Here is an 18,811-nt window from a genome sequence, read left to right as displayed (position 1 = left end):
TCACTCTCTGGATATAGCCCCATACGGTGGGAAGGGACCCTGAGTACCTTCCCTTCAGGCTGAGGAGGAAAATATCTGTCTTCACTGGTACTCTGTCCCGGTGTTGGCCTGCACTGGCCATAGGGAGTCCCTCTGATTCCCCAGCTTCCCGAACCTAGTTGCCCAAAGTTTCTAGGATGTTCTCTCAGAGGCTGATCCAAGACCCAAGTGTGAAACACAGATGGCATTTGGCTCCAGTTAATAACTTGGTGACCAAAGAGGGCATACCTGTCAGAACTGGCGACTTAAGAACAAACTCTAGGGGCCGGGCGGTGGCGCTGGAGGTAAGGTGCCTGCCTTGCCTGCGCTAGCCTAGGACAGACTGCGGTTCGATCCCCCGGCGTCCCATATGGTCCCCCAAGAAGCCAGGAGCAACTTCTGAGAGCATAGCCAGGAGTAACCCCTGAGCATCACAGGGTGTGGCCCAAAAACCAAAAAAAAAAAAAAAGAACAAACTCTACCCCCACCTCCCTATCTCCCCTATCTGTGGCTAGAAGTTGAAGCTGTATCATGCAGGCCAGTTGGATTGGGGTCAACAGACCCACAAGGCCAGAACTCCCCAAAGGTCTGATGTGTGGGAGCTGGTCAGAGAGATGGACAGGGCCAGTGGTGTCACATTACTGCCACGGACAATCGAGTCCCCTTAGCTCCTGCCCTAGAAATGCTTGTTCTCATTTTGAGGGGACAAACTCCTGGTAGATCTGGTCTGTGTCTGGCTCTGATGCCAACATTGATGAATGGATGGAAGCCAGGGGCCAGGGTTCTCAGAACTATTACTGGTCACACTGACTGAGCAGGAACACAAAACATCTGATTGGGGCAGCCTTTGGAATGGGGGGTTGTCAACAGCCAGAAACTGTTTTGAAGGACCCTATCTGAGACCCTGGGGTCCTAAGACTTGGGGCACAAAGTTCAGGAGGCTGGCATATGGGAAGATGGCTAGAATCAGGGTCTTCCCCTAGGTCCAAAGCACTAAACCAGAGCCTGGCCCTCATCCTCCCACTTATATTAGCTACCCCCAAAAAGCAGTGACCACCTACCAACAGCTTTCTCTTGTTCCCAGGACATGACCTCCATCTACCATATGCCTGTCCCTCTTCCACCCCTTGCCAGCTCAATGACACTGCTCATATCCCCACAAGGTGCATGCCTGGTACAGACTTGATACATGGCTCCTCATCTCCTTTATGTTGCCCTGGTGGCAGGCCTCAGTAGCACTGAGAATGGTCCCAGGGACCCCATCCCTGCTTGGAAAATCCCCTTAGAAAGATATAAAAATGGACAGAGCAATAGCAAAGCAGATATTTTAATATGCACGTTATCTACCCAAGTTTAATCCTCAGCATTCCATCACCAGGAGTGATTTCTGAGTGTAGAACCAGGAGTCAGCCCTGAGAACATCACTGGATGTGACCCCAAAATAAATACAAAGAATATGAGTGAAGGGGGTCATAAGTGGCACCAGACCCATGTGTTTACAAGGCATGATTGGATCACTGAAGCATCTTCCAAACTCCTCAGTCCCTGTGTCTGCAAATCCCACACGGTCAGGCCAGTATGTGCTTCCCTGGGCCTCGTTCTGGGACTGAAACTGGACGGCTTTGGTGGCCATTCCTGCCAATCACACCACCTGTGCTTCTAAAGTCGCTGGTGGCTCAGCCTTCTTGACCTCTGACCTGCCCAGCAACACCAGGTCCTCTCCACCTGCCAGGGGTCTTTCTCATCAATCTAGAAACAAGTTGTAACATTCCCACCGCTAGTCATCCTGCAGCCTTCCATCATACTCTGCTCTAAAGCCCAATTCTGGGGAGTCCTCCCCTTCTCAGCACCCCGCTTCCATGGAACCGGCCCTTGACGGTCTCTCTTGAGACCACCTTGTTTTCAGATCCAGCATTTCAAGATCCAAGTCCCAACTCCACCCTGCGGTGCAATCTCCTTCCATCCTCCAGATCAGACCAATGCCCCGTCCTGCTCAGCATCCTCTGCCAGAGACTCCCCTGTCTCCCCCCTGCCACTCCCTGCCATTCCCTGCCATTCCTCCAGCAATTGCACTTCAATTGTGCCAGACACCTGCCATAGGTTCATCTCTGCGTGGATCTTGGGGTCTCCTCGGGGGGCTCCTCCTAAATGCCTGATGGGTATTTGCAAAACAAAAGGTATTTCTGGCGCTCATCCCCCCCGCTCCAAAGACACTGTCATTCCCCGGGTCCTTAGCCACAGGAGCTGATCAGAGACAAGGCGATCAGAGAGATACAGGGCGATACAAGAAGCTGGCAGAAACCTGGGTGGGCAGTGTTGGGCGGCTCCCGAAAGCGCCCAGGCAGTGGCCAGGCCCCTCAAGGCCACACCGCAAGGCCTCCTGGGAAATGTAGTTCCACCCTCGGATTTTCTTTGTTTTCGAGGCCGCGTAGGTCCGAGCTGGAACTGCGACTCCCAGAAGCCTTTCCTGCGACTCGCCCTTTCACACGCGTGGAAGACGAGAGGCCAACCCCTGGCCAGCACAGCGCTGGCTCCGGCCCACACTTTGTGGCCCGTGGCAGCCCCGCACTCACACCCCTGGTGAGCGACAGCTGGGAGTCCGCTAAGACTTGGCAAAGGACTACCCTCCGCCAGCCGGGAGCTGCTATTTATTCACTGCCCCAAAGCTGGCGCAGGCAGTGCTGGCACACCCCACCTGCCATGGGCTTAAGTGATCGCAGATTGAGTGCACAAACTGCCTCCCTGGGCGGAGAGGTAGATGGAGTGAGCGCATTGGAACCTGCTCCACATGTGGGGGAAAGGGGTATTATCACCTTAGGGCCCTTGCAGTGATCCTGCTGGCCAAGTCACAGGAGACAGCCCCGGGACCCTTACCACTCTGTCAGTGGCTGCTACGAAGGTTTTCAGCAGCACTCCCACAACCATGAGGAAAAAAACTACCTGTGGCCTAGTCCCCTTAACTCTGGTGAGCATTTTAGTCAAAGGCTTCTGGGGGTCCTTTCCAGATGACCCACCAGTTCTCAAAGATACCAAGCGCAGCCCTGAATCCAGCTACCTACAAGGCTGCACCCCTTAGGAGCCCAGGATCCCCTGCAGTAGTACTGTATGGCCTGTGCCCTGCCCTTCGGTCCAACAGTGGGCATTCTGCCCTTTACTGGGCTTCATGAATAGTGCCTTCCTGCTCCGTCACTTTTCCCATCCCTGATGTCCTGCTCCTAAACTCTTGGTACCCACAAGATCATTAAGGCTAAATCCAGGGCTTCAGTTGCACATACAGGAAGCTGGGTTCCAGCCCTGGTGTTGCATTGATCCCGAGCCCCACCAGGAAGGAGACCCCAGAGCTAGACATGGCTAGCATTGCCAGGTATATAAAAAAAACAAAAACAAAAACAAAAAACATGGCATTTAGTATAATCTCTGGACCTTCCTCCGTCCTGAACCCAAGCCTGTCCTGCTGGTTAGCAAAACCTTATAGCCTGTCTTCTTTATGGGTCAATTTAACACCACAGGCCTCTGTTTTCTTGCCATATCTCTGGCTCACTTCTCTGTGACCCCTATTCAATGTTCTGTCCTGGAACCCCACCTGGCCTACCTGGATGAAGTGGTTCCTGACCACCTCACTGTTAGGTGGAAGGTATCTCTTCCCCCTAGGCCCTTACCTAAACTTCCTTTTGAGATGTTAATCCCACCTGGATGGTCAGACCCACCCACACCTGGGATGGGCGGGCTATTTTGAATAAAGAATAAAAAGTGCTGGCTTGGGGGAAGAAGAAAATAAAAGAAAGACAGGTGAAAGAGGAGCAGAAAAAAGGAAGAGAGGAGAAACAGCAAAAGATGCTTGGCAAAGAAAGCAGCAGAAAACTTAGCAGAGAAGCACATGTGAAGAAATGCACATGGCAGAGAAAAAGCCATGAAATGAAGCAAGCTGAATCTGATGAAACTTTAACTAACTGCTTGTGAATTATTTCTCCACCTTTATCCTGCATCTTCAGACCCGCGGGCTGAAGGGACTAGAGGTGCAGTGCCATACTGAGGGTGGCCTCACTCAACACTTTGACTTTATGCTTTATTTTTATATTTAAATCAACAATATGGTTTCTAGGATGGTCTCTTACTTGCAGTCACTATGTGTTCCTGATCATGTTTATTATGTTCCACCAAGTCCTCTGGAGGAGGATGCTTCAGACGGCTCATTCTAGTCAAGCTAACGAACTGGGGAGAGTGTGTAGGGCAAGAGTTCATATCCCCAGGCATGGATATATATAAGCACTGGCCCAGGAAGGAATATTGCAGGGAGAGGTGTTGGTGTACCTGAGACCCTGGATTTGGGTGTAGATACCTAAGACCCACCCATTTCTGGTAGGGGTCTTGGGAACCAGATATTAGGTGTAACCTTACCTGCAAGACCCCTCCCATTCCGGGGAGTGGTCTTGGAATAGGTAGATAAACCCTGGAGCCTTGGGATGAGGGTTGCTCTCTTTGCCCTGCTGCGCTCTCTGGCTTTTGGGTTGTTGCCTCTTTTGGTCTTGGACCAGGATGGAGGCCAAAGGGAAGATGGCTGAAAGGGTTAAGACGCAGGGTAGCCTAGAATGGCTGAATGCTTAAAAGGTTATGAGTAGGCCACACACATGTGGTGGATAGGGCATGAATAAAGCTGATGCTTTCTGAAGCCTGCCTGTGAGTGAGTGATTTTGCCTTTCACCTGGGCCTGGAATTCGCCGGCTGGATGGGGTTGTGGAGCCACGTGGCCTGGGGTGGCAGAGAGAAGAATCTCTCCATCCATCGCCATCCAGCCCCATCCTTATTTATTTGACAAAACAGAGAGGAAATAGCCATGCTGAGGCTGGGACTTGGTGGTGGGGAGGAAAAGGGTACTGTTGAGCTCTGGAGCTGGATCCTGAAATAATTCAAGGGGTGAGGGTCCCTTCAGGACTGCACAAATCATTGCCCATCAGGGAGGGATAGCAGAGGACAACTGGCAGTTCATTAGATAGAATCTGAGATTTCTGGTGCAAAGCACTTGCTTCAACCTGGGCACCTGAAGTGGGAGAAAGTTCCCACTCCTTGCAGGCAGGGAGAGAGCTCAGACACTCTAAGACAGTGGTCAGCAAGCCACAGCTCGCAGCTCTTTACTTTTTTTTTTTTTTTTTTTTTTTTTTGGTTTTTGGGCCACACCCGGCAATGCTCAGGGATTATTCCTGGCTATCTGCTCAGAAATAGCTCCTGGCAGGCACGGGGGAGCATATGGGACACCGGGATTCGAACCAACCACCTTTGGTCCTGGATCAGCTGCTTGCCTACTCTACTCTCCAAACACCACTCCTTGATGTCACTACATCTTTGTATCTCACCATGTCAGCATCCATTGCCATACCCTAGTGCATAGTCTGAACTCTGCACCTGTTTGTCCTTGTCCTTAAATGTTACTGTAACCATGAGACAGGTATGTCTGCCTCCACTCCCACAGGAAGATCACAGACTGAGCCAGTCGAAGGCAAGGCACTGGAAACTGCCTGAGAGCAGATGTCCTGCTTTCCTCTCCCCCCATGAAACTGCTTTTGTGGGGACTGGAGAGGACTCACATATGGTCCCCAAACATAAAGTAATCTCTGAGTAGAGTCAGGAGTAAGCCCTGAGAACTGCTGGATGTGGCCTGCCCAAATGCTTTTATGAAAAATCATCATTTATAATGGAAAATTATTAATATTATACTTGTTTGTTCATTGGGCCACACCTGGTGATACATAGAGCTTACTACTGGTTCTGTGCTCAGCGATCACTCCTTGTGGGTCTTGGGAGACCAATTGGAGTACTAGGGATGGGAGCCTGTCTGCTATGTTGCAAGGTAGGCCCCATACTCATTGTACTCTTGCCCCTATTAATAGTGTCCTAAGTGGCATATTTTCCTCCAAATGCACATTCAGTAGCTTCTGTAACTTTGTATATTTTTTCATTTTACGAAGAATATTTCATTCTGAATTTGATGAATATTCTATCCTAATATGTCAATAGGGGCTTCACTGGGAATCCTAACTTGAGTGGGCTCTCCCCTGAGCTCATGGTCAGATGCTGCCTGGGGCTGGTTCCACCAGGGGTTTAGTTAACTTGCATGCTCATGGTGGTCCTGTCCTGGCTGGTGGTTCAGAAGCCAGGACGCGGTTGTTGAATACGAGGTGACGGGTGGTTTGTAGCTGGACAGTCTCAGGACCTGGAGTTCTCACTTGGTAATTGACTTCCCTTGATGCAAGCCAGAGAACTAGACATAAGTGCAGGTGTTTGGAAATCAAGGCTGAGTCTGGGAAGACATTAATGGTGCTTGTCCTAGTCTCCATCAGCCAAAGGGCTCAGGTTCATGAAAAGAAACCCCTGATTCCCCCCAGGTGATGAGAGGGGTGGTAAGCACACATTTTAGATGAATACATGCAAGGAGAGTTGTCATTACAGAATTCTCTGGAGCCACATTGGGGCAGCTGACAGTGCTCTGCAATACAGGGAGCTTGCTCAGTCTGGAGGACATTTAAGATCTCAAGATCTGGGGCCAGCGCGGTGGAGCTACAGGTGAGGTGTCTGCCTTGACAGCGCTAACCTAGGACGGACCGCAGTTTGATCCCCCAGCGTCCCATATGGTCCCCCAAGCCAGGAGCGACTTCTGAGCGCATAGCCAGGAGTAACCTCTGAGAGTCACCGGGTGTAGCCCAAAAACCAAAAAAAAAAAAAAAAAAAAAAATCTCAAGATCGAATATCTATTGTTTTCCTCAAAGACCAATTCTGGAATAAATTGAGTGGTCCTGGGTAAGTACAGAGTGAGAAAAAGCTTTGGTTTCCAGCTTCCCCAAAATTTTGGGCTGAAAAGGCTGTGTCATGCCCTTGGAGCTGCAAACATAGACATGCCTTCATGTGTTCACTAATCCAGCCTATATATGTGAGCATCAATTATGTGCCAGGTACTGGCAACCTATTTCCAGGATTATTACAGTTCATGTTCTGATGTGAGACTTAGTCTATATAAAGTGACTACAGAAATAAATGCAGGGGCCGGGAAGGTGGCGCTAGAGGTAAGGTGTCTGCCTTGCAAGCGCTAGCATAGGACGAACAGCGGTTCGATCCCCCGGTGTCCCATATGGTCCCCCAAGCCAGGGGCGATTTCTGAGCGCATAGCCAGGAGTAACCCCTGAGCGTCAAACGGGTGTGGCCCAAAAACCAAAAAAAAAAAAAAATTAAGAAATAAATGCGGGGCCGGAGAGATAGCATGGAGGTAAAGCATTTGCCTTGTGTGCAGAAGGTCTGTGGTTCGAATCCCGGCATCCCATATGGTCCCCTGAGCCTGCCAGGAGCGATTTCGGAGCGTAGAGCCAGGAGTAACCCCTGAGCGCTGCCAGGCATGACCCAAAAAAAAAAAAAACAAAAAAAAAAAAAAAGAAATAAATGCAAAACTTCAGTCAGAAAGACTTAAGAGAGGGCCCGGGGAGATAGCACAGCGGCGTTTGCCTTGCAAGCAGCCGATCCAGGACCAAAGGTGGTTGGTTCGAATCCCGGTGTCCCATATGGTCCCCCGTGCCTGCCAGGAGCTATTTCTGAGCAGACAGCCAGGAGTATTCCCTGAGCACCGCCGGGTGTGACCCAAAAACCAAAAAAAAAAAAAAAAAAAGAAAAGAAAGACTTAAGAGAAAAGGTGTAAGGGGGTTTTCACTTAGAGTTCTCAAGAAATATTTTCCTGAGAAATATGTTGTAAATGAAGCTGGTGAAGTCAGATCTCAGGCAAGTAGAGAATTTACAGATTAAAAAACCATCATGAGCCACTCTGGGGTAATAATTACAATAACCCTTTATTTTACGTGGGAAGGAATATTTATCATGTCTAGTCATGTTATCAGCTAGTCATGTTAGGAAGGAAACAGAAAAGTAGAAAAAAACAGGATCCAATCAGGTTAGGAGGAGGAAAACAGAAAGTGATCTGTTTAAGGAAAAAACAAAAATAACAGCCAATCAACATTTTTTTTTTTTTGGTTTTGTTTTGTTTTTGGGTCACCCGGGGAGCACTCAGGGGTTACTCCTGACTCAGAAATTGCTCCTGGCAGGCTCGGGGGACCATATGGGATGCTGGGACTCAAACCACCGTCCTTCTGCATGCAAAGCAAATGCCTTACCTTCATGCTTTCTCTATGGCCCCCAGCCAATCAACTTAAAGGTCAAGACTTCCTGCTTCATTGCCAGAGAGATAGCATGAAGGTAGTGAGTTTGCCTTGCATGCAGAAGGACGGTGGTTGGAGTCCCCGCATCCCATATGGTCCCCAGAGCCTGCCAGGAGCGATTTCTGAGCATAGAGCCAGGAGTAACCCTGGAGCGCTGCTGGGTGTGATCCAAAAACCAAAAAAAAAAAAAGAGAGACTTCCTGCTTCTAGTCCTATATAACCTAGCTTATGGGGGGGCCAGCCAGTTTGTAGTTTGTTGGTAGATGGAATAAAGCTTTGCTCTGCTTATTCCAATTGTGCGGTCTTGTCCTTTGACTCTGGACCCTAACAATGTGTATGCTGTTTAAAGGAAAAACAAAGGCCAGAGTGAGATAGCACAATGGGTAGACCATTTGCCTTGCACACTGTCGATCCAGGTTCTATCCCTGGCATCCTATTTGGTCCCCTGTGCCTGCCAGGAGTAATTTCTTTTTGGTGTTTGGGTCACACCCGGCAGCGCTCCAGGGTTACTCCTGGCTCTACACTCAGAAATCCCTCCTGGCAGGCTCAGGGAACCATATGGGATGCTGGGATTCGAATCACCGACCTTCTGCATGCAAGGCAAATGCCTTACCTTCATGCTAGCTCTCCGGCCCCCAGGAGTAACCCCTAAACACTGCTGTGTGTGGCCCAAACATTTAATTTAAAAAATAATTAAGTAGGGGGCCGGAGAGATAGCATGGAGGTAGGGCATTTGCCTTGCATGCAGAAGGACGGTGGTTCGAATCCCAGCATCCCATGGTTTTTTTTTTTCAGGCCACACCCATTTGATGCTCAGGGGTGACTCCTGGCTAAGCGCTCAGAAATTGCCCCTGGCTTGGGGGGACCATATGGGATGCCCGGGGATCGAACCGCGGTCGCGATCTTTCCTTGGCTAGCACTTGCAAGGCAGACACCTTACCTCTAGCGCCACCTCGCCGGCCCCCCAGCGTCCCATGTTTCCCCAAGCCTGCCAGGAGTGATTTCTTAGCATAGAGCCAGTAGTAACTCCTGAATGCTGTTGGGGTGTGACCCAAAAACCAAAAAATAAATATATAAAGTAGGGGCCAAAGTAATAGCACAGCAGTAGGACATTTGCCTTGCACACGGCTGACCCAGGACTGACCTGGGTTCAATCCCCGGCATCCCATATGGTCCCTCAAGCCAGGAGCAATTTCTGAACGCATAGCCAGGAGTAACCCCTAAGCATCACTGGGTGTAGCCGAAAAAACAATAATAATAATAATAATAATAATGTAAAAACAGTATGTGCCCCCTATTTTGGGAGGAAAACAGGTTTGCTCTGTTAGACTCTGTGTTTAGCTACACAGGTGACTCAACTAAAATCTGGGTGATGAATAGGATCCACCCAGGAGAGGGGAGCCTGAGAACATTACACTGCAACCCACATAAGGAAATTGAAAGCAGGACAAGGCTCCTCTCTGCCTAAGGTGACAAGCTAAGGCTCCTATAAGGTCACTCTTGACAGGCCCTGGGAAGGAGCCTCAACAGGGAACTGTGTAGGATAGGCCACCCCTGGATGGGGGAGTTGAGTGCTTATTGGAACAGAACAGCTGGTCTTTTGAAAGTGAAGCCCAAATCCAACTTTCCTCTAAGCCACTAAACACTGAATGGTATTGTGACCAGAACAATCTTCATTTCCCTTCGTTTAAACTTCCAGCACCAACTGGTTGGCCAGGCCTCTGTATAAGTACCCTACCCTCACCTATAAGAAACAAGCAGTCTCCCTAAAGTTGTTCCCAGAGGGGTTGATATGTGACTCCAAACATTCAGAGATCCACACTACACTATCCCTCCCAGGCTTGGTGGCAAACTTGCCAGGGACTTGACACTGACAACACATCTCAAAATAAATGTCCTGGGGATGAAAGTCAGGTTTAAAGGTGAAGAGGAAGCTTAAGAGAGGCCAGAGATTGGGACAGTAGATTCAAAAGACACTAATAGGGTTGGAGGCTGTATTTGCTATTGATTGCTACAAAACATGACATCAACTCTGCACCTTAAAGCCAATCACATTATTATCCCAGTTTCCAAGACTCAGAAGTCCAGAAACAACTGAGTCTTCTGCAAGGCTAAAATCAAAGTCTGGGTCAGGCCTGAGGCATGAGGAGCGGACTGTCCTGGAACGGGTTGTCTCTTTTGGTCTGAGAGCCTTTTTGCAGGCTGAAGGCCCCAAGTCCTCTTCAATCCTTGTTACATTCATGGTCACTTGGTTTCACAGGCAGAGCCTCCCAGGAGTCTACATGCAATGACAACATGTTACTTAAGGACTGAAGTTACACATCTCTCGCTATAATTCTCACACTCTTGTAAGTCACAGGTCCAGGGGGACATTGGGACCAATTTGGAATCTACCCTCTATTGAAGGGTTCCAGGATAGGAACATAGGGAATTGTCAATCCTGAAAGATGTGGGTGGGGAGCAAAGAAAAGGATTTCAATCTCAAGTGTTGAGTTTGAATACTTTGAGTTGCTGAGAGTGTTTTCATGGCAGCTTATATAAATGGTGGACTCAGAAGCACAGATGAAGGAATTCAGACAGGTAGGAACTCCAGTCCAGCATGGGGGAGACTGACAAGAGTAAGCAATGAGGGACAAAATCTTGAAATAAAGACCCCATCAGTTACTAGCCAGCCTGGTGCAGCAGCAGAGCTTGCGGAGGAGGCAGGGGTGCAGCAAAAAGGAGAGAAAGATCAAAGGGAAGGAGACCAGTGTCAGTGTCTAACGGTGCTGGAGTTTGCCAAGATGATGGCCCAATAGTTAGTTCTATTAGGCAACAGGATGGAAGGTCCCTGAGGGCAGAGGCAGTTCTGGAGAGATTGCTGGCTAAGTGAGGTTGGGCCAGTGCTGAGGATGGTGAAGTTCTGGCGGCTTCTAGTCAGCCGAGAGGTCAGTTTCCGAATCAATGTCCAGCTGTGAGGCTGCACGTCTATGTCCTCAGAATCTTTAGAAACAGCGGTAGGGCATTTGCCTTTCACGCGGCCGACCCTGGACAGACCCGGGTTCGATCTCCGGCATCCCATAGGGTCGCCCTGGCCTGCCAGGAGCAACTTCTGAGGGCAGAGCAGGAGTAACCAACCCCTGAGCGCTGCCTAAAAAACCATAATGAGAAAAGAAAAGGAAAAGAAATGATGGTGCAGGCTGGATTTCGATGCTGCTGCGCAGGTCTTGCACCACTGGAGGGGGGTGTTAGCACAACTGCCACGATGAAAAGGACGATGAGACTGGCAACTCCTTCGAGGCGAGGCCTCGTACAGTTCACGCGGCGCCAGGGCTGGGCTTTGTTCTGGGCCCGGCGGGTCGCGTGAACAGCTCTGTGGGCTTCTCCTCCTAGGCAGGGCCCGCCGCAGCGCCTCCGAGCGTGGCCCGTGTGTGACTGAGCCCTCAGGCACGGCACTTCCTCAGCAGACAGACGCGCGCCCCAAAGGTGAACACAGACGGCGGCCTAAGGAGAAAGCGAGTGCGCGCTCCAAGCCACGCCCCTTTGGGGCGGTTCCCGCGCGCGGCAGTCTGGGGAATTCCCGGCCACGCCGCGCGCTCATTGGGGGCGTCCGGGTCCGCCTCCGCGTGATTGACAGCGCGCCGGAGCGTGGGTCGTGTGTGTGTGCCTTCAGAGAGAGGTCACGGCTGAAGTCTGAGGAGAAGAAAGCGCATGCGCAATATAGGCCACGCCTCTTGAGGGCGTTTCCTGCGTTCTCATTGGTGGCCTCCGGGCCCGCCCCCTCGAGATTGACAGCGCGCTCGCCGCCGCCGCCGCCGAGGCCGTGTGTGGTAGACGCCGCCGCGCCGCGCCGCGCCGTCTCCTCATCCGCCGCTGCCGCCGCCCAGCTTCCGCCATGGACCTGTTCGGCGACCTGCCGGAGCCCGAGCGCGCGCCTGGTGAGTGGGAGACGGCGCCGAGGCTGCCCGGACGGCGGCGGAAGTGGAAGCGCCGGCCGAGGCGGGCGGGCGGGCGGACGAGCGGGGCCTGCACCTGAGGAGGCCGCGCGCGGGCCTCCGCCATTTTCGCTGCGTCGAAGCGGCCCCCGCCGCCCCCCACGCGAGAGCCGCGCGGCCTTTGTGTGCGGGGCCTCAGTCGGGGGCTCGCGGGCGCTCGGGGGCCCCTTCTCGCAGCCCGGGTGCAGCGAGGGGCCGCCCGCGCTTGGCGCACACGCGACGCGGGGCCCGCAGTGCCAGGGACTACGGCGTCCTGCCAGTCTGTGGACGTAGCAACTCTGCTGCAGCCGGCCTGGGTTCGAGGGAGGGAGGTGCCTCGCCTCCCTGGCCTGCTGGTCGTCAATCATCCCTTCCTGCCGGGGTCCCCGTCCTGGTGCATGACACTCCGCCGCAGCCCCCCAGGTCTCCTGAAACCCTCCCCGCGGCTGTGTTCTGGGTTTTTCCACCCCCAGCCCCCCCCCCCCCGGGTCGTGGAGACGAGAGGCTTTTCGTTGCGCCGTGGACGCCACGGAGTGACTTCTGCCTCTTCGCCCTCTTGGAGTGATGAGCCAATTCCCCTCCAAGTCCTTCGTTTCTCGTAAATCCCCAGGACTCTTTTTTATATGTTCACTTTTTTTTTTTTTGGTTTTGAGGTCACACCCCGCAGCACTCAGGGGTTCCTCCTGGCTCTACGCTCAGAAATCGCCCCCTGGCAGGCTCAGGGGACCATAGGGGATGCTGGGATTTGAACCACCGTTCTTCTGCATGCCAGGCAAACGCCCTACTTCCATGCTATCTCTCCAGCTGTTCACTTTTTTAAATCGGGGCGCATCTGTTTGAGGCCTCTCGTGCACTGTCTTCTTCTGAGCGACGTCCCCAGACCTCTGACTTTCTAGCTGAAAGTAACTTGGTCACCCTGTCTGTTCAGGGTGAGGCACCCTTGAAAGGTGACAGATAGATCGTTTTTAAAGTGGTCACAGGCCCTGTTTGATGAGCGTATTTTTTACCCCCAAAGTCTTAAAACCATGTATTCTGAATTTACAGGTGGCAGGATGCAGGCAGGTGTGTGTACTAACTGGGAGAGGCAGAATTAAAATTTAAGTTTCTTATGATGATTAAAACCAAAAGATGGGGCTGGAGAGATAACATAGCGTTAGGGTGTTTGCCTTGCATGCAGCCTACCTGGGGTGGACCCGGGTTCAATTCCCAGCATCCCATATGGTCCCCAAGTCTGCCAGGAGCGATTTCTGAGCTCAGAGCCAGGAGTAAAACCCTGAGCACCGCCGGGTGTGACCCCCCCCCAAAAAAAAAGAAGAGAGAAATTTAATGGGTTAACTAAGCAATTTTAGTATTGGAGCAATTGTACAGTAAGGTTCTTCTCTTGCACACATCAGACCCAGCATCCTTTATGTTCCCCCAAACGCTCCAGGAGTGTTTTTAGGGTACAGAGGATTCATATGTAACCCCTGAGCATCACTGGGTATGATGCAAAACCACAAATAATAATATAATAAAGCAGTTTTAGCTGGAAAACGATTTCACAATCTTGTGAATATATTGAATTCTGAAAAATTCAAGGACTTGCTCTGTTTTAGGACATCTGCTGATAAAATTGTATTTCTTTTGCGGGGGTACAACATCTAGAAACTACTCCAGGGTTCAGGCCCTCATTTTCAGGGCTTCGGAGTCAGGAAATTTTAGGTACCTGGAGTCAGAAGTATAAAAAACTGAGGAGTCAAGGAGCATTTATTTACCGACTCTGCAGCCCTGCTCATCTTCCCCATACTAAGTACATATTCTAGTCTTTCACAGATGACCCTGGACCTTGATTAAATTTTGTTAATCTTCCTGTTTTGGGGGCCACACCTGGCAGTGTTCTGGAAATTTCTCCTGGCAAGGCCTGGGGGAAACTAGAAGTGGTGCCCAGGATCAAGCTCGAGTTGGCTGAGTGCAAATCAAGTGCTCTTACCACCGTGCTATTTCTCTAACCCCAAAAAACACGTGAAATTTGATCAAGGGGGCCGAGAGTGACTGCACAGTGGGTAGAGCATTTGCCTTAAACACGACCGATCTGGGTTTGATCCCCAGCTGCTCCCCCAAGCCCGCCAGGAGTAACCTCTGAGTCACTGGGTGTGACCCCCCCAAAAAAATATATTTTTTATTTTGGGCAAAGTGAAAACAATATTTTTTTAAATGTTACTCTAAGAAGGAATAATATTGGAATTGTCCAGTGGATGGAAGATGAGATGATGATACTGCACATGCATTATTCTTTTTTTTGTTTGTTTTTTGGGCCATACCCGGCGTTGCTCAGGGGTTACTTCTGGCTGTCTGCTCAGAAATAGCTCCTGGCAGGCATGGGGGACCATATGGGACACTGATTCGAACCAACCACCTTTGGTCCTGGATCGGCTGCTTGCAAGGCAAACACCGCTGTGCTATCTCTCCGGGCCCGCACATGCATTCTTACATGTGCTATGGAGGAACGATATGTGGAATAAGACGGATTACAGACATTTCCAAGCTCCCCCCCCCAACCAATGAAATGTTGGGAGAGGTGATCCATTTGGTTTTAGGTCCTTCATCTGCTCACACTCACCCCTGTCTCTGGTTTCTTGGCTCTGGAATGGGAGTTCATATTAGTGCTTAGTGCAGGTGAAATCTTATTTTGTTACAGTATTACAACTAGTATATGACCTTAACCGTAAGCCCTAAATTTTTGTTTTGTTTGTTTTTGGTTTTTTGGACCATACCCGGCAGTGCTCAAGGGTTACTCCTGGCTCAGAATTAGAAATTCTATTAGAATTTCTATTAGAAAATAGAAATTACTTCTATGCTCAGAAATTGTTCCTGGCAGGCTCAGGGGACCATAGGCATACACCCTACTCTATACTATATAGCTCTCCGACCCCGGAGTAAACCCTAAATTTTATAGTCTGAAAGGAAAGTGCATTAACTAGGGTACAGTGGGTTGTTGGGCACTTACCTTACATGCAGTAGACCCAGGTTTAATCCTGGCACCTCATAGTTCTCTGATCCCTTCCAAGAATGATTCCTGATTACTGCAGGTGTGGCCCAGTAACCAAAACCAACAAAAATTCATTATATCTTCACAGATATTATGCTAAATAAAGCTTTATTCCAGCACTTAAAATTTGTTACTGGGGCTGGAGAGAATGCATGGAGGTAGGGTGTATGCCTTGCTTGCAGAAGGACAGTGGTTCGAATCCTGGCATTCCTTATGGTCCCCCCGAGCCTGCCAGGAGCGATTTCTGAGCATAGAGCCAGGAGTAACCCCTGAGCACTGCTGAGTGTGACCAGTACAAAAACAAAAGTTCTGGTTACTAAGTGAATGGGTCTTCTTTCTCCTTCCTTCTTCCTCCTTCCCTCCATCCCACTGACTCTTTTTTTGGGGGCCACACCTAGTGGCACTCAGGGTTACTCCTAGCTCACACACTCAAATCTCTCCTGGCAGGCTTGGGACCACATGTGATGCTGGGGATTGAACCTGGGTCAGCCCTACCTTCTGTGCTATCACTCCGGCTCCCACTGACCCTTATATCCCTGGTCCTTAAAAACATATTTATGGGGCCCGGAGAGATAGCACAGTGGTGTTTGCCTTGCAAGCAGCCGATCCAGGACCAAAGGTGGTTGGTTCCAATCCCAGTGTCCCATATGGTCCCCCGTGCCTGACAGGAGCTATTTCTGAGCAGACAGCCAGGAGTAACCCCTGAGCACTGCTTGTGTGGCCCAAAAACCAAAAAAAAACAAAAAAAAAAAAAAACAAAAAAAAAAAAACACATTTATGGGGGCAGAGTGGTGGCACAAGCCGTAGGGTGTTTGCCTTGCATGCACTAACCTAGGACTGACTGCAGTTCTATCCCTGTGTCCCATATGGTCCCCCAAGCCAGGAGCAATTTCTGAGTGCATAGCCAGGAGTAAACCCTGAGCGTCAGCAGGTGTGGCCCAAAAACAAACAAACAAAAGCAAAAAACACACATTAATGGAGGTCAGGGAGATAATATGGCAAGTGACTTGCATGTGGCCATTTCAGTAGATCCCTGGCTATGGTTGGTCCTCTCAGCAGTGATCTTTGAAGACAGAGATAACAATGAGCCCGGAGCAGTGCCAGGTGTGGTCTGAGAGCAAAAAGGGGTGGGTGAGAAAATGGACTAATTGTAGGGATTAAGCTAATTTAGAGTTAAGTAAAATAACTCTGGTCATTAAGAAGTTTTAAATGGGGCCGGGAAGGTGGCGCTAGAGGTAAGGTGTCTGCCTTACAAGCGCTAGCGTAGGACGGACCTCGGTTCGATCCCCCGGCGTCCCATATGGTCTCCCCAAGCCAGGGTCCATTTCTGAGCTCATAGCCAGGAGTAACCCCTGAGCGTCAAACGGGTGTGGCCCAAAAACCAAAAAAAAAAAAGAAGTTTTAAATGGATTTAACTCTGTAAAAATAAATAATGTTATATGATCAGAATACCACAAGGACCAAAGAAAAGTAGAGGGAAACAATTTCAGTGAACATACTCAAGTCTGATTTCCCTATTAAGAGAAAAATTCCTGTGTAGAACCCATAGAAGTAGCATAAGGGGCCGGGCGGTGGCGCTGGAGGTAAGGGGCCTGCCTTGCCTGCGCTAGCCTAGGACGGACCGCGGTTCGATCCCCCGGCGTCCCATATGGTCCCCCAAGAAGCCAGGAGCAACTTCTGAGCGCATAGCCAGGAGTAACCACTGAGCGTCACAGGGTGTGGCCCCCCCAAAAAAAAAAAAAAGAAGTAGCATAAAAGATGGAGCCTAGAGTTTCTACAAGATTGTAAGGCCAATGCTTGCTTCCTTAGTCACCGAATCAAGGAATAGCAAGTCACTCATGTACGAAATAGTTTCTTGAGGCTGTTTTTGTGCTTTGGTGTTACAACTACTTATTACTAGTCTCAGGGGAGATCCTGAGGGGACCTACCTCTGGTATGGTATTAAGGTTTGCTCCTTGCGGGGTTCATGAGACTGTGCAATTCAGGGATCAAACCCAGCCTCCCATATATAAAGCATGAGTTCCAGCCTTCTGAACCATCTCCCTGACTGTACCATGCTTTTTGCCAAGCATATTTGAAAAATTCACTATCTGAAGGATTGAGAAATGGATGTTAATAACTTGTGTTGGGAATGGATGTTGCCATCTCTTTGGGGAAGGATCACTAGCTTCTGTCACATTGAAACCACCCAATCTCTGACATATATTTAGCAGGAATAGTAAAGATCTGTGCTGAAATCTGTTTACTGTGTTCTCATAAGTCTTGTGACAAACCTAAAACTGCCTGTGTGTCATCAGTAAGGTGACTGGACAGATGTGCTGCTTTGTGCACCATGGGGACAGCACAGGAACCCATGTGCAGGTCTGGAGTCTGATCTGATTGTTTAAGGTCTACCCGTATTTGGCTGCCCTCATTTTAGAAGAAAACCACTCAGCACACTACCATCCCCATTTCTGGACGTTTCCTTTTTTAAAGTGAACCAACCTACAGTATCCCCCAGGAGGGCCAGTGTTACCCACTTTAGGAAGCACTCCAGGAGTGCTGACTCATGGTATTGTGGTGCTGCTATGGTTTGTCTTTGCTGCTTTAGATGCATGGCTTGCTGTCAAGCAAGCTAATAGTTGAGGCCCGTAGTTAAGCTTCTCTTGCTCTCTAGGCTAGTGCTTGTTGGTCCTGGCCTTCACACTTTGTTTTGGAGCCACACCTGGAGTTGCTTAGGTACTGTTCCCAGCTGAGTGCTCGAGGAGCCATGTCGTGCTGGGGATCACTCCTGGGCCTCCGGCATGCCAAGCCTGCACAATAGACTTTTGAGCTTTCTCCCCTGAGGTCATCACCTGTTTGTAGTTGTGTAGTCTACAAGATGTCTAACACGGCTCAACACAGTCCCTGTGGTGCTAACATACAGCTGGTTGTGCTGTGCCTGCCTTGCAGTGGTGGGATAGCCAGCAGCTGGATCAGAGCTGCCAGGATCATCCTGGTGCTGGCAGGACAGCAGGGTCCAGAGCTCACGACCAGATGCTGCAAGTACGAGTTCTGAGCCACTAAGCACAGTTCCTGGGACTTGTTCTTATTGGGGTTCTGTGGTTTTGTGTTTGTAGGCCACACTCGGGCTACTCCTGGCTCTGCTTAGGGATTGCATCTGGCAATGTTCAGGGGCTACACCTGATTTACGTTAAGGGTGGCAGCTGGAGCTGCTTGGGGAAATTTTCATTACTGTACTAAGGATTGAACCTGGGCTTCCAGCATGCAAGGCATCTTCCCAACACAGACATATTAGATATATAGACATTTGTGGTCTTTGGTGTGGTTTTTAAGTTTGGGGGCCACACCCATTGGTGCTCAGGGATCAGTCCTGGTGGTGCTTGGAGGACCTTTTGCAGTGATAGGGATTGAACTGGGGTTGGCCACTTTGGTGTCAGGCAGTTCAGGTGCTTTAGTTCCCTTTAAAATCTCTTTGGCCCTAAAGTTTCGAAGAATTGAGTGCAAACTTGTGGAGGTGGGAGGAGTATAACAAAGCTTGGACCTAAAAAGAAAAAAAAACTTAGGGGCCGGAGTGGTGGTGCAATTGGTAAGGTAAATCTGCCTTGCCCTCACTTGCCTAGGACCGCGGTTCTATCCCC

The 18,811-nt window shown here is 50.1% G+C and overlaps 1 protein-coding gene across 1 annotated transcript in view; it reads left to right on the top strand.

The window, feature by feature from the left end:
• The first annotated feature begins 12,003 nt into the window (after positions 1-12,003).
• The window catches only part of ILKAP (ILK associated serine/threonine phosphatase), a 32,324-nt gene continuing 25,516 nt past the window's right edge, over positions 12,004-18,811 (top strand). The window contains exon 1 of the mRNA XM_049782578.1: positions 12,004-12,127. Within this exon, the coding sequence (XP_049638535.1) occupies positions 12,085-12,127 (43 nt within the window). The 5' untranslated portion in view covers positions 12,004-12,084. The remainder of the gene's footprint in view (positions 12,128-18,811) is intronic.

The sequence above is a fragment of the Suncus etruscus genome, chromosome 10 (genome assembly GCF_024139225.1).
Source record: "Suncus etruscus isolate mSunEtr1 chromosome 10, mSunEtr1.pri.cur, whole genome shotgun sequence".
NCBI classification, from domain to species: Eukaryota; Metazoa; Chordata; class Mammalia; order Eulipotyphla; family Soricidae; genus Suncus; species Suncus etruscus.
Note: the sequence above shows the minus strand (reverse complement) of the source record. Positions and strands in the feature narration are given on the sequence as shown.